The sequence below is a fragment of the Castor canadensis genome, chromosome 3, assembly GCF_047511655.1.
Source record: "Castor canadensis chromosome 3, mCasCan1.hap1v2, whole genome shotgun sequence".
Lineage (NCBI taxonomy): Eukaryota > Metazoa > Chordata > Mammalia > Rodentia > Castoridae > Castor > Castor canadensis.
Window position 1 is genome coordinate 189917674 of NC_133388.1, and position 16885 is coordinate 189934558.

General features: G+C 36.5%; 1 protein-coding gene across 16 annotated transcripts in view; it reads left to right on the plus strand.

Annotated features, from left to right (window-relative positions):
- Phf20l1 (PHD finger protein 20 like 1) overlaps window positions 1–16885 on the plus strand; it is a 71795-nt gene that overhangs the window by 42460 nt on the left and 12450 nt on the right. For 15 of the 16 annotated variants that reach the window (XM_074069249.1, XM_074069248.1, XM_074069251.1 and 12 more), the window contains 3 exons: window positions 2999–3055; window positions 4274–4381; window positions 14292–14456. In XM_074069249.1, the coding sequence (XP_073925350.1) occupies window positions 2999–3055; window positions 4274–4381; window positions 14292–14456 (330 nt within the window). The remainder of the gene's footprint in view (window positions 1–2998; window positions 3056–4273; window positions 4382–14291; window positions 14457–16885) is intronic. The other variant, XM_074069258.1, reaches the window with a different exon arrangement.

The window sequence follows — 16885 nt, forward strand, 5'->3', positions numbered from 1 at the left end:
GTGCCACCATGCCCAGTTTTTTCCATTGATGTGGGGTCTCACAGACTTTTTGTCCTGTTGGCCTGGAACTGTGATCGTCCTAATCTGAGCCTCCCATGTGCCTTGGACCACAATGCTCTGCTATTGGTTGAGATAGGGTCTCACAAACTTCTTCCCCCACCCCACTGGTTGGCTTCAAACTGCAATCCCCTGATGTCATCCTCCCAAATCCCAAATATCTGGTATTACAGGTATGAGTCACTGTACCTTTCTAAGACTATACATTTTTAATATAAGAATGTTCATTTGCAAGGCACTAAGTTTTTGGTGAATTTAGTTTAGCTTTAGATGAAATTCATTAAGCTTTTCTTCACTGTCATTCGAAGTCACTTCTTGAATTAGTTTTTAAATGAAATTGTAGATATTAGTAAATATTATATACGTTTGTCATCCTAGTTAAGATAGTTTGAATCTTCTTATTGAATACTCTGTAGAGAGTCCATGAATTATATTATTAATTGGTTCATATAATACTTCTAATCACCAAGGAAAAACATAGTTCCTGGGGTCAGTTTGAGTTAGTATGACAAAAAGCATGGCACAAAGCTCTACCTGACCTGTCTGTGGCTGGTTTTAAAATGGCATTCCTTTCTATCCCCACATCTCAATATCAACTGTGCATTTACTATTTAAAAGTCTTTTTGTTTTAAATTGCTTTTCAATTTACTTTCCAGAATTGTTCAAAACAAAACTGCAAAAGGAGACTCTGTAATCTACCTTCACCCCCACAACAAATGTTCGTGGCTTCACTAGAGCTTGGGGTTTCCATGGAGAGTGTCAGGGATTGCTTTTTTCTAGCCAGAAGAACTCTGAGATAATTTAGTATACTTGAAGGAGCTTGAGAATTTACTCTGCACTACTGAGTTTGAAGTTGTGTGAAAGCAAAAGTGATCAGAGGTCTTCTCTTACTTTAATCAGAGTAACTTCATTTGCTTTTTGCTTTTTGTTTTTGTGTTGGACTTCACTTAATAGTTAAAGAAAATGTTTAGGTGATAAAATTTAATTTAAAAATCACTATTGTATAAATATTCTAGTACTTAGGTTTTCTAGTTCTAGCACATGGTAAAATAACAATCTATTGAATTTCCTATAAACCTAAATGTCTTCTTTTGTTGAATTCTAAGTGTATTTTATTTTTCTGTTTGTGTATATTTCTAAAAGTTTTGCTAGTGTTGCCTACCTAAATATTTATTTTAATATCCTTACTTGTGTAAAAATGTTGACCACCTCTTGTCATTCTCCCAATTTTGCTTTTGAAATTTTACCACCTATCAAATCAAAAGATCTGGGCACTAGCTAACTCTGGGGCTCACTCTCTTAGACGCACCCACATTGACTGGTCTTCTATGCCATCCCCTGTGCTTTGCAGCAATGGCCTCATCATAGTATTTGGCTCCCTCATATTCCAGGAAGACACACATTCTTGTCTCAGAAAGTAGCTCAGTTTGGTATTTCCTTTCATTTGGCACCCCTGCCCCACCTCACGGGATCCCAAGCTTCATTGCTCCTCTACTTTTGCCCTGCACATCCAGTGCCCCAGAAAAGGAGAAGCCTAAGGGGTAAAATTGTGTTGAGTCTTGCTTCTGAATGTACCTGTTCTGTCAGGGAAGATTTTGAAAGCACACTTCTCGTTGTTTCACTGTAAATACTGTCACTGGTTTAAGAAATTTGCATAAAACTTGCAGTTTCTATGGTTCAATAATTAGAAAGCAGAAGGAAGTAATGCATGTGTTAATCATCTTGGTAACAAGAAAATTTGTTTCTCTTTGCCCTTACATCTCTTTCATTTTTTCTGTCATGACCAATGTGATTCTTAATATTCCTATTAATTTGAGACTTACTTATTAGAGTCTTAGTGGTACTTTATTTGAGTAGTATTTTTATATTTTTATGTTTTAAATTACATGAAATACTTGAATGAACTGAGGTGCTAGCTTTGTGATACATTTTGTATAGAGTGATTTTAAAACATTATAAAAACCTAGTAAATGACCCTAGCCACATGTAAGATATGACCATTGGAAAATGTTGACTGCGAGTTGAATACCTTGCTCATTTAGTTATACAGTTAATGAGATACATATAAAAATGTATTTTGGACTACTAAACAATAATACCTAATTGTCATTAAATTAGAATCTTTTATAAGTATATGTGCCTTTGTATTTTACATTTATGTAGACTATAAAAAATATTCAGAATATTTATTGTTATCTAACAAGTCATAATGGAATTCAAAGATTTCAAGTTTTTTTGTTTTTTTAGGCAAGAAGAGGTAAATATGAGCCTAATAAATGTTACAGGTTGTTGAAAACGAGTATACTTTTATATTAAATTTAATATTTCAGTTGAGTTGCTAAATAGTATTCATGTTAAAACTGTCATAGAACCAGAAGTGGTATGTGGGCCCATTACTCAAATGGACTTCAACATCTGGATTACCAAAGACTGTGGTGTGGCAGTAGACCTTCATATATGGCCTAGGACCTTATGTTAATTGTTGTTTACGTGAGACTCATATTTATGCTACTTCTAGAAAGGTATAGTCTCAAATTATTACCCCACCACAAACGAGAAAGTAAAATAACATACTTACCAGAACCAGACCTAAGCATTTTACATGTTTTGACTCATATAATCCTTACAACAACAGAAGTTAATACTCTTTGTTTATACTTGACAGATAAGGAACTGAAGTACAGACATTAAATGACGTACTCAAAACCATACTTCTAGTAAATTGTGGAACCAGAATTCCAGGTAGCCCAGAGGAACAAAAATAATTTTTAATATCTCAGTTTTTTAAAGTAAGAAATCCCCCTAGTTCAGGCAGAACAATAATATCACCTTTTAGGGGGAGAAAAGTCTTGTGTAGAGTTTCACGAGCAATTGTAATTTAAAACATTGTGCCTTATTTTTAACTTTCTAACTAAATTTACGTCTTTCCCCCGACCCACAGGAATATCGAAAACAGAAAAAAAAGTGAAATTGGAAGAAAAAAGCTCAACTTCATTTGGTATGGACAGAAAGTAATCTTTTAAGCAAAAGGCTAGAAAGTTTGACAGAGAGGGAGGACTGTCTGTCTCTTCCTCTCCCTGTTTGTACTCCTTAAGGTGTCTGTGATTATTAGACTTCAGATCAGCTTCAGTGCTTATCAGTGCTAGTGGGCTCCAGATACAACAGCTATTCAGAGCATATTTTGTAGTTATGTAATATTTTCTTGTCAAGACAGCCTCTGGTTTTCTCTGAGAACTTCCTGTGTTTCTGAACATACCTAGTTAAAATTATGGATGGTTATTTATAAACAAGCTTCCATTTAATATTGTTGAGACTTAGAGAATGAGTGATAAATTAGTCTTTTTTTCAAACTTCTTTCTTAAGCATGCCTCATAAAAATGGCTACTGAACTTTATGCTGTGGTTTCTGTCTTTTGTAATGTAATGATTAAAAGTCACAAAATAATGGATGATAGTTGTAAATATTCTTTAGCTTAGCTAACTGGAGCTTGGATCACTGAAAATTGGCTAAATATGGTTGCCAAATTGTGGGCTAAATCATTCTGAGTTGGAACAATAGCTACTACAATATATGTTGTGATTTATCTTAAAGTAAAAGGTTCTAGGATACTCTGTATAATTCATTTATTTTCTTTAAATTACATATGATTGGAGAAGAGAACGCTTTACATTTGGGGGAAATTCAATATAATGAAATAACTTTTTTCCCTTCATGTTTTTAGTATTCATCTATGTACACAGAGAAAGTGCTTAAGTACAGCAGAAGTTATTTGTGGATTGACTTAATTGATTTTGTTTTTTTCTGAAGGAAAATGTCCAAGTTATTTTTTAATTTGCTAATAATTTCTTCATTAAATTATATTTGGACATGCTGTTTTCCTCAGTGAGGTCTGTTTTTAAATTATGAAGTTACTTCTTGCCACATATCAGGATATTATTCTATAGCTCATTTAAAGATTTTTAACTACTGTCTGTGTTAACTTTAAGGTGTCAGGAGTTGGGATTTCTCAACACTGCTAATGAAGATCCCCTCTTAGAGTCCAATAAGCTAAGCAGGAGTTCCAGAATCATGACATGAACAGTTTAATTGAATCCATCCACTCTGGGCAGGTGACTGGAATAGCTGATGAAAACATAAATGCTGCTTTTAGGTTAACCACAAAGGAACAACTCAGAATTATTCATGATTAATTGAAGTATTCACTTTTACCATTTAGGTAAGAGGAAAGAAAAGGATAAGGAACGAAAAGAGAAGAAAGAGAAAGATCACTACAAACCAAAGCAGAAGAAGAAGAAGAAAAAGAAAAAGAAATCTAAGCAGCATGGTAAGTATGCTGAGATGGTTATTTCTGTTTCTTAATACTCTCTGGTTGTTTTAGCTCTCCCTTTTCTTTTACTATAATAGAGGTCTGATAAGATCCCCATGTTGTTGAGAACTGAGACATTCTTGTAGCTTTCCTTCATGCTATCATTTCAAAATTATGCAACTCTGTTTTACTCTGATCTAAAAATTAAATGTTACTGTTGTAGAGCTATTTCTAGCATTATGGTGGACTAGATACTCTGACCAAGCGCTCTTCAACATACTAAAGGAATTATTCTCAATCTAGAGTCCCCTTAAATTAGCTTCCCAGAATGAGGGAGAGTTAGAGGTATTTTTAGAAAAACTTGAAAAACCAGCAGTCCATTACTAAACGAGATACTGAAGGATGTACTTGAAAGGGAAGGGCAGTGATGACACAGGGAAGGTGTAAAATACAAGAGTGTAAATGTGTGGTAAGTCTAAAAACGCTGACTGTCTAAAACGATTTATGGGTAAGACAGAACAAAATCATAGAGAACAAAAATATGTAATATTGGCTTATACATTGGGAGGTACATCACTTGCGTTTCATTGTTTTATAGCCTCCTTATATTGTTTTGGGGGACTGAAACAATTTGTTGTTTATAGGCTCCAGTAATTTAAATTTGCAATTTAAAATTTCTCATATAAACACTAATGAACAGGGTACAGTTTCCAAACTGGAAAGGAAAAAAAATGTAGTAAATAAACCATACACATCCAAAGAAGGCAGTAAGAGAAAATTGTAGAAAAAAACAGAAATGTACAAATTATAAAATGAATCCAAGTGTCATTCATAATAGCTATATAGCAATAAGAATGATTATTTCTTATGGTAAAGTACCTAAGAAAATAAACTTAAAGGAGGAAAGATTTATTTTGGCTCACAGTTTCAGAGGTTTCAATCCATGGTCACTTGGCTGAATTGTTTCTCAGCTTGTGGTAAGGCAGAACACCATGACAGCCAGGAAGCAACAAGACAGAGGAAGGGGTCAGGTATAAAATATACTCTTCAGATACATGCTCCCAGTGATCTACTTCCTCTAATAGCCTCAATACTCCATCAAGCCTTGAATCTATGAATAGATTAATCCATTGATGAAGTTGGAGCTCTCATGATCCAATTACCTCCCAAAGCCCCTGCCTCTGAGCACTGTTTTATTAGAGACCAAGCCTTCAACATGTGAGCTCTTAGGACACTTTTCAGATCCAAACTGTAACAATAATAGATTTTAAAATCCATTTCTTTATTATTTGTAAGAGATTCCTGTAAATATAAGAATAGTAGGACAGAGAAATGTGGAAAATAAAAGTGTGGGAAAATATTGCAAGCAAATATGAACCAAAGAAAAATTAGAGTAGATATAATAGTAACAGATAAAATAGTCATAAGACTAGAGATAGAAGGTAACTATAATAAAGGTTTACTTTGTATCTTCTTAGATACAAAATTTCCTGATTTTATTATTGAATAACATCATCATTTCTTTCTTAGTAATTAATAAATAAGCAAAAATAAAAAGAATTCTGTTGAGATAAGAAACAGCTTGTATCACTGCACAGTTAATGTAATAGGACATTGAACTCAGGAGCTACTACTTAAGTTATTTTTCTCTGCCAGGCACAAACAGTTCTTAAAATTGACCATTACATGCTACTTTAGGCAAATCTCAACAAATTTTAAAGGTGGATACAATGCAGACCACTGTTTTCTGACCACAAGAACCACCATCAAAAAATAAATATGTTTAGAAATAAAGCAACACATTTCTAAATAGCTGAGGGATCAAACAACAAACCCAAAGGGAGAGTAAAAAAGATGCTAAGAACTATAAAAGATGATGTCAAAACTTTTGAGCACAGTCGAAATGACACTGTTTCAGGGAGAGTTGGTGGGAAACAGGGTCTCACTACATAGCCCAGGCTGGCTTTGAACTCCTGATTCTTTTGCCTTAGCTTTCCAAATGCATGCTCCACCGTACCCAATTCTTTAAAATTGAACTTATATAAGCAAAATGTATTGTTATACTTGTATTGTGTAAGGATGAAAATCAGCTAATTCTGCAGCTTAAGAAGTTAGAAAAGAACAGGAATAAATTCAGAAATGTAAAAATAAGTAATCAACATAAAAGCAAAAATTAATGATGTAAAAAATTTGAAGAATTTTAAAATGCATAACAGTATAGTTCATGCCTGTCATATTGGCAAAAATTACAAGGTAGATAATATAAGATGTTGCTGAGGAAATAGAGTCAACGATATAGCTTTCCTGGGAAGTAGGTTGAATATCAGCGCATGAAATTGAAGTGGTGTATACCACAGGGCCTAAAAGCCCCTGAGGAAACCCGTGTGGTACACCCAGAGTAAATCCCTGTATGTTTCCAACAGCTCAGGAAGCAGCCCTGCTGTCCAGGACAAGTGCATGTTCATTCAGTGGTGGCCACAGCATAGGGTAAAACATGAATTGCGTTAGAGGAATCTCAGTGATAGAATGTTAAGCTAAACAAAAAATGTTGTCATGCTAAGCAGTATAGTTTAGGGATTCACCTGGAAGTGAGAAGACAGTAAAGAAAAGCAAGGTAGTGGTGAACAAATCTCAGGGTAGTGGGAAGTCTGAGGGGAAGGCCCAACTCAAACTGGAAAGTGCACAGAGGACCCTCTAATACTGCATGACCAGGACCGAGTGTTTTGTGGTATTGGTATTCTTGATGTTGCAGCTATTTTTCAATAAACATTCAGTAAAGCCAGTTTTAAGAAATATAAACCCAAACAAACCGTGGCATCGTGGATAATCATGGTCAGGAAATTCTTCAGATTTCAACTTTCTCCACAGTCCAAAAATATCATCTAGTTTTTCCACAGGATATGACATTTCTACATTCTATAAATGAAAAGCTTCCAGAGTAAATTTGAAGCTACAGAACCTGTGTGGGGTTGACAAACTTGAAACCACTTACCAGGGAATCTAGAACATTCTGGGCACTCTGGTGCCCACTTTGCTTCTCATCCCTTCCCTGCTGTCTCACCCTAGCCCTATCCCCCTCTTGTATAATGCTGAAGAATTCAAACTGGAGGTGACCTCGGGTTAGAAAACAGGGATCTCTGAGAACTAAACAGCCGCCTATGATTGTGTGGCATAGCCTTCAAACTTCAGCTAAAACTTACAGATGACATCCAAGCTGACTGTGTCGCAAGGTTGTGTTTGGCTTGGGTGTTCAGTGAAGACTGTGCGCCATCAAGGTGAGAATGGCAGTGCTTTGTGTTTATTATGCTACCTTGGTGTGCTGAGGATTGTTCTAGTATTTAGTACCAAACCCAGACTCTTACATGCCGAAACTCTTGGGAAAGTGGGGCAAGAAAACAGTGAAGGACTGAGGAAAAACAGAAGAGGCCATACTTGGTAACACATGGTAAGATGGAGAGGGCTTGTGAGAATGTAACCAGGAGCAGCTCAAGGAAAGAACTGGTATTCAGGATGTGCCAAGGAGCATTTGCAAAGAAAACCTGTACCTTAGAATGGTGACTAGCCCCTCATTAAAATGAACCATTTTAAAAATAGCACTTTAAATTACATATCTGTCAGTCTGTCTTCATGAAAAAGAAAAGAACCTTCTACCTTTGTTTAAAATCACGCCTGTGTGTGAAAACCACAACTTTGTCATGGAGCACTGGTAAATACAGAAGATGCATGGAAACATCACTGTTTATAAACAGCAGGTGTTGAGTCTGGTGATCACCAGTATCTTTGCAATTAATTATTACATTAGAAAGAAATTTATTTTGGGATGTTTACATTCATCTTGGAAAGTGATACTTTTCCCCAGATGATTAAATTAGAAGAATAGTCTTTAAGCAGGAAATAAGGGGTTTCAAATAGTTTTAAAGTGATCTTAATGTTAAAGAATTCACATTATCACCGAGATTCCAACTATAATGTTTCTTGTCTTCAACTAGCACTGTAAGAGTATTTTAAAATTTCTTCTTTTATTCACCATTCAGTGTTGTTTTATATATCCTGCTTGGTACCAAACGTTGTCTAAGCAGTTGATGTGTATTAATTCATTGAGTCTCCATGTTAACCCTTTATAGTGTAGCATGGCTTCATTTATAGTTAACTATATCAGACAGAGATAAAGAGAGTGGCCTAAGTTGCATAGTTACTAAGTGGTAAAAAACAAATTCAAACCCATATAACCAGACTTTAGAGTCTAAATTTTTAACAGTAACCATCTTGCTATGTTGTTACTTTTACTCCCTGTACCTTAGATTGTCTCAGTCTGTGTATTCTTACTTCAGGGAGATTTTACTCATCTTTGTTGGTATAATGAAAGTTCTTGTCTTCATCTGTTATTTTAAATGAACATATAAAAGTAGTTAATTTAGTTAAGTGATTCTTTATAGTTCTTTATAAGCAGTAGTGGGTTAACATATGTTTTGATTATCAGAATTTTATAGAGATAAAGTTAGCATTGTGTTCAATCTATACAATATAAGAAGGTACCATGTTGGGATTTACACATGCCATCTTTACCAGTTTTTAGCTTTGTTACTTTGAGCAGGTCACTTCATCTTCCTGTGAGGAAACTGAAGACAATAAAATTCAAAAGAACTGGAGCTAGAAATGCAGAGAATCCCAAGCACTGTGCAGTAAAAACAAAGGTTCCCTCAGAGATCTTATAACCAGGCATCTAATTATACAAGACAAGTAACAAGATGCATATGTGCATATGTACATATGTACCAGGAAAGTGTTATGGGTATGGTAAAAATGGTACAGAATGAATCTGTTTAAAATTTAGAAAAGCTAGATGGGTCAAGGAAGGGGATTAACGGAGATTACTTCTCAGCTAAGCCTGGAAACTTGAGTGTGTGGGCTTTTATTCATAGTAATCAAAGGGAGTTGGAATAGAAATGCAGGTAGGCTATAAAATGTCAAGAAATTTTACTTATTTGCTAATATAAAATAGAAGAATTAAATATCAGCCATGTTTAACATGGCACTAAATTACGATTTCTCTCACTATTTTTGCAGTTAGCCTCTACTTTTCCTTTTGCCGAGAGGTCAATTGTAGAAGAATGTCATGGGTAAGAGGACCGCTTTGAAGATTAGCATAAGGTTTAGATCCCAGGCAGAACATTTATAGCTGCATGGGCCCCCTGTAGCAAGCTATTAAATTCTCTATACTTCATTTTCCTCACATATCAAATGACAATGATAGTTTCTGCTGCATCTGTGTAATCATCAGGAGTAAATAGGCTAATCATTGTGAAGTGCTCTGCCTGTGCCTAGATAACTAGTGTGTTGCTCAAACTGCACAGTTGCCCTCAGACCATGAGAGGCAAAATAGCACAGTGCTAGACAAAGATGGCTTCATTGCCTGGCAGTGTTCCTGCTCCCCACCTACTTAGATGATGAGGCAGAGGAACCTGGGCTTTGATAAGCCTTCCAGTTTTACATACTTTAAATGTTGAAATCCACCAATAGACTGTTGATTAATAGTGAGACTCTTGGAATTGGACATTGAGCAGTCTAAGCTTGAATGTTGACTTTGCCTACATAACTGAGTGTCCTTGCACAAGTTAATTCACCTGTTCTGCCGTGGTCTTTTTATTTGTAAAATTGCACTAGCAATCAAATCTCTTTTATTGGGTGATTGTGAGGATTGAAAGAGTTACTGCATTGAACACATAGTTGTCACAGGCATAGAGAGTCCTCAGTCAGTATTGACTATACTCTACTATTTATGGTCCTTGTATATGTTTCCCATGGCTGCTGTCACAAATTTCTATATAGCAGTGACTTAAAACAAGACATGTTTATTATATCCAAGTACTAGAGGTCAGAAGTTCAAAATGGCTAAAATAAGGATAACAAGGCTGTATGTGTTCTTGGAGGCACCAGAGGGCAGTTTATGTTCCTGTCTTTTCTGTCTTCCAGAGGCTGTCACATTTCTTGCCTCTTGTTCCATCTCATCTTCAAAGCCAGCATTAGCCAGTCAAGTCTTTCTTATATTTCTTAACTCTTGACATTAACTCTTTTGCCTCTCTCATTTTTAAAGACCCTTGGGATTACATTGGTTCTACCCAGATAACCCACTTTCTCTATTTTAAGAGAAGAAAAGAGAATGATGGATAATAAATATTGAAATATATTTCATATGTGTATGAAGATAGTATAATGGAATGCATTGAAAGTTGTTGAATAATAGGAGAGCAGGGCAATAAAGTCACTAATAAGAGGAAGTTAATCTGATTAAAGTATTAGCTATACATACATGAAATGCCAAGGTGAAATACTCTTGAACAATTAATACACACTTTAAAAAAATAGACAGGAAGGTAAAATAGGTCTGTCCAGGGAAGCATGAAGAAGTTGAAGGAGGAAGAGGGTAAAGGAGGGCAAATATGGTTGGTGTACTCTGTATAAGTGTATGAATAATGAAACCTGTATAAACTGTTGTAAGAAGGGGGAAAACAGATAAGGGAGAATGATGGAGGGAGTGAATCTAATTAAGATACATTGTAAGGACATATGTGAATGTTTCAGTGAATCCTCCTTGTATAAGTAGTACACACTAATTTAAAAAAAGAATTAGGCTGTAAAAGAATGTGCTGTGTTAATTCAAACAAGTAATTCAGTGTTATCTAATGGTTTTACATGGAATATCTAGAGGCATATTGCCTTGCTTTCTCTATCGAGTGACTTTTAGGGCTGGTGGAGGGGCTCAAGTGGTAGAGTGCCTGCCTAGCAAGCATGAAGCCCTGAGTTAAAAAAAAAAGAGTGACTTTTGATCACTGAAATTCTTCCCTGTGGCCATGATTAGCTTTGCTGAAGGATGCATCTGGTTTAATTGTTCTCTTCAGAAAATTGATTTTGAAAGCTTTTCATTAAGCAAACTGAAAGTCAAAATGTTGTAAATATTGATAACCTGAAGACTAAACCTTGTTATGTAAGGTGAACTACTCATCTCTAACAAGATGTCTCAGGGAGTCATTCTTGTAGCAACTGAAACCTCAGTGAAGTACAGGGGAGAGCTAACAAGGAGAGCTGGATTATTTGATGGGCCTACTTACGTCTTTGACTGGACTGGTTTTTGAAATGTTCGTTGGAGATAAGGTGTTTGGTCTATCTGAATTCTGCTGTCCAGCATCTGCTTAGAGTGAATACAAACAATGTGATTGTTCCTTTTGAGAGTCTAGATTTTGATGATTGTAGCTGAGTATGTCTGGATGACCATCCTCTGCTAATACACTTAGACTCTGAGTTTCAAGTGGACTTAAGCACTGCTCACTGCTAGAGGAAGGAGATACATTAGCTGAATTGAATATGCCTCTTTTTCCCTTGCTGATTTCTGTAATAAACTATAGTTACGAATACAAAAAAAACACAAAACACCTATTTAGATTTGTTCCCTAATTTGCCTTGGTGATATAACTAGAAATGGTTGCAAGCTCCAGGGATTAGGACATAGATGTGTGGGAACTGAATTCTGCCTACCACAACCACCAGCTTCAAATGGACACTTAGTACTAGCAGTGTTATTACTCTTCTGCTGTATGCTTGGTTTTCTGGTTTTCTATCCTTTTCCTGCCTTTCTTCAACTCTTCCTGTTTTTTCCACCTCTTATTCTCTACCTGTCTCAGTGGCAGACTTTGCCTCACATTCACTTTAGAAAATTTTCTCTTCTATCCACATGTACTTCTTACCTGAATGTGTCCATGTTTTCCTTTGCCTCTATTGAAATGAAGGGAATCGTAAAATCCTGACTGTTCTCACCACCCTGCCCCTTTATCTTTAGATTCACATAGGTGATATGTGTATAGGTTCTCCCATCTTAAGAAAACCCTTGACTGGGCACTGGTGGCTCAACTACTCAAGAGACAGAGATCAGGAGGATTGTGGTTCAGAGCCAGTCCAGGCAAATAATTCATGAGACCCTATCTTGAAAAAACCATAACAAAAAAATAGGGCTGGTGGAGTGGCTTGAGGCATAGACCCTGAGTTCGAGGTCCAGTACTGCAAAAAGAAGAAAAGAAAAACCCTGCTCTAAATTCCTATGCCTTCTCTGCTTCCCATTTACTGTCTAGCCCCATTTGAAACCCACATTCATCACCAAGTTCATTAAGTAGAAAACTGGGTATCTATCTTGACACCATCTTGGCTCTCTACCTCCACCTGCATCACTGCATCTTCCTCTGCATCTTCCCCTTAGCTGCCACCATTGTAGTTCAAGGCACCAGCATCTTTTACCTGGATGCTGTGCCCTCTGACCTGGCTCCCTTCTTTTGCATGTACCTTTCTCCATTGCCTGCTCAATTCCATCACTAGAGTGACCAGAGCCTGGTGACTTACTAGCTACTTGGGAGGCTGAGAGCAGGAGCATCACAGTTCTTGGCCAAGTGGGACAAAAATGTTTGTGTGACCACCAAAACACTGGGCTTGGTGGTGTGCACCTGTCATCCCAGTGGTGATAGGAAGTTAAAATAGGAAAAACGAGGTCCAGGTCAGCCTGGGCAAAAAGCAAGACCCAAAATAACTAAAGCAAAAAGGACTGGCGGCATAACTCCAGTGGTGGAGCTCCTGCCTAGCAAACACAAAGCCCTGAGTTCAAACCCTAGTACTGCCAAGAAAAAAAACCCAAATAAACCTAAAAAACTAGCTAGCATTTGTTGCCCTTAATGCAGAGAAACTAAAGCAGATACCTTAAAGCAACTGAGGCCAATAGGAAAAGGGGACCAGGTACTAGAGAAAAGGTTAGACCAAAAAGAATTAACCTAGAAGGTAACACCCACGCACAGGAAATCAATGTGAGTCAATGCCCTGTATAGCTATCTTTATCTCAACCAGCAAAACCCCTTGTTCCTTCCTATTATTGCTTATACTCTCTCTACAACAAAATTAGAGATAAGGGCAAAATAGTTTCTGCTGGGTATTGAGGGGGGGAGCGGGAGGGGGTGGAGTGGGTGGTAAGGGAGGGGGTGGGGGCAGGGGGGAGAAATAAACCAAGCCTTGTATGCACATATGAATAATAAAAGAAAAATGAAAAAAAAAAAAAATTTAAAATGTGGAATTGGACTTGTGTGAGATCCTGTTCCCTCTTACAACCTTTGAATGTTTTTATATTACATTAAGATAAAACTTATTTAAAAATAAAAAACCCTTTAATCCGATGTGGCTCCTCTCATACTCCTTTCCCTCACTGCTCTCCAGCCAAAGCTCATGCTTGTCAGCTGCGCCATGTGTTCTTGGGCTTCACAGTCTTCCCACATGCCTAGAATCCCTCCCTCCCCTGGCTTTTCTTCCCCTCACCACACCCTTCCTCCTGTAAACCACACTGGCCTCTTCCTTTGCATTCCTCTGAGTTCCCTATCCCACATGCATTACTCCTGAGTGACCCATCCCAAGCTAAGAGGAACAGAGCTTTGATAGAGTTCCCACAGGACCGGTCCATCACCTTCAGAGGATTTTTGCCTAAAAATTTATTGATCAAATTTTCACCATAACATTGTGCTAGACATCAGGAGAATCTCTTATCCAATTACAAATAAGGCTAATTCCATCTTGTAAATCTTGCTGCAGATATAGTTGTAATTATAATGGAGGAAAAGAAATAATCTATTTCAATTCTGGACTACAGGAGTTTACTGTACCAGTTAGAAGCTGACAATCTTGACTGTGTACTATGTGGATGTGGAGTTACTAACTTCCCAAGTGTTCTTGCCAAACCCTTTTTATCAGATGCTTAATGATCTACATAGTCATGAATGAGAGAGAAAGTGTTAGCATAGTTGTTTTATATATCTTGAAATACGACTTCCTTGTGGCTTTTGTAGCAACTCTTCTTGATTACTTGAGACTTTACTAATATGTCTTTATATATCTTATGTTGCAGACTATTCAGACTATGAAGACAGTTCCCTAGAATTTTTGGAAAGGTGCTCTTCTCCACTAACTCGATCTTCTGGGAGTTCTCTCGCTCCACGAAGCATGTTTACGGAGAAAACTACAACTTATCAGTACCCAAGGGCAATTCTGTCCGTTGATCTTAGTGGTGAAAGTATGTGTGAATGTATAATGGTTAAAACAAGACTCATGATTCCTAAATGTGAGACTGAGAATAAACCTACTTCATTGAGTGACTATTCAAGCAAGACACACAGTTTACAAAGTCGTTATGTAAACTAATAAGAGAATCTCATTAGTAGAAATTTGAGCTACACTCTGATTTATTTAGAATAAAATTGACTTATTGCTGGAAAAAATGACAAGAAAACTAATATCAGTGCCCACTACTTAATGATCTCCTATAAGTGTTTTTACATGTGTTCATAAACTTTACTACCAACTTATAAAGTATAATTGATACCTCATTTTATAGATAAACACTTATAGGGTTAAGCAATTATATGGCTCCATTAGAATCAGAGTTAAACTCAAACAAAAGTTAATCTTAACTCCAAAGAAAATTTATTTTAGTCCTTAAATTTTGGATTCCTTGTCACAGATACATCTATAACCAAAGATCTGGGCCTGTGTTCAAGTCAGTGATTTGAATACAGTTGGGCACCTTTACATAGACAGGTGGCTGTGTCTGGATTAAAAGAGACCTGGAATTGAAATACATCAGGTCTCCTTTGAGTCCAGTTCTACTGGTGGAAGGTATGAAGGGCTCTTACCTTCCTTCCAGTATTGCATGCAATAGGAGCAGAGATCCTCCTGGCTTTTAACACAAGGGGAAATGGTTTGAGAGTAAAACTCCAATACAGTAGGAACCACAGTTAAGGACTAAGGAATAAAGGGAAAGAGTCTTCATCTTTGGTAAAGCCCTGGGATCCTTATAGATAGGCTCATTTAATTCTTTTCCCTTCGGAGTGCCCTAGATAGTAGATCCTACATTGTTTTCTTTTGCACTATTTCTGCCTGCTATCTTCCAGGCCTAACTCCTCCTTGATTCCCTAAAGAAAAGATCATTTTTTCCTTTTACTATAAAATAAGAACACAGCACTTTTGAGATTTTAATTTTTAAGAGTTTGAGATGGGGAAAGAATTATGAAAAAGTCCCTCTCTTCCACATTTGGTCCAGTAATGCTTAGCAGAATCAAGTAGTCATTGTTGTGCAGCATTTAAAATATACCAATCCTGGGTCCTGCCACAGAGTGCAATTAATTGAGATTTCTGGGAGAATACAGCTTCTGGGTGATTCTCTGTGAATCACATAAAAACACCTATATGTGAGCCATCAAGATTGGAGGATGAGAGTTTATATCTGGATTAGCCATGCTGCTAGAATGGGAACACTTGAGAAGATATGGAAAGGGCCATACATCTGTACCCTCAATTCTGCCTTTTCTCTGTCCTCCCCTTTTTATGATCAAGCCCTGAACTAAGAGAAAGAAAGAAGATATTAGTAAGAGACAGACGCTCTCAAAGGTTAACATGTGTCATAACCACCTGGAGAGCTCATTAAAACACATTTCCTGAGCCTTACCCTTATAATTTCTAATGTCTAACTAGTTCCCAGGTGATGATAAGGCTGCTGGTCTGGGAGCCACACTTTGAAAATTCTGTCTTGGGAAATAGCAATGATAGTTCAAAAGAAACTGGTGTCCTTGTGACCGTCCATTTAGAACCATTGTCCCCATGGCTGCTCCTATGTAAGAGGACCTTTGATTTGCTATTCTTATATAACTTTCAGCCCAGAGACCCATAAATTCAGCCAAGCACATGTGAAATGCTTGTGAGTTATTCAAATCAGATTTTCTGATCAGTTCGTTATGTTAGCATCATTAAAATCTGATTATTTGGGCCATGCAAATACATCTGAGTTGCACACTAACTAATTTTAGTTACATACTTTTAAATTAAATTCATTATTGTATTATGATTACCATCCATTTACTATCATATATGTGTGTACACACGCAACAGTATTTAAAACTTCTATTCTGCCATATTCTGCCATTTGAAAATGAACGTATACTCAGGAATGTCCAAGAGAAATTACTAATTTTGGATTTAAGCCAGCATGACTATGGATAGATGAAATTTTCATCTTTAGATTCTCAAAATGAGTCATATTGTGAATATTAGAACAATTTTCCACATTTTATTGATTTACTTCTGACTTCTTGAATGTTCTCTACAATTATCTCATCTCTACTGACTTTACTTTCTCCAACATATCTTAAGACCTCAAGGAGAAGAAAACATTTTTCTATAAAACATTAACTTTTATCAAAACTAAAGCATTCAAAAATACTGAGTTGGGGAAAAATAGGATTCGAAGCTGATAAGAAAGCACTCAATCAGATAAATTATTTATTTTGTTTTATTTTTGGTCGTGCTGAGGATTAAACCAGGGCCTCATGTTATGCTAAACATGTGCTCTACTATTGGGTATACTCAGAGTCCCATATTAAAATATTTAAAGTCTAAATAGCGTGATATTTTTTAGTTTGAATCCAGTCAACTTCCATCTGATTTGAT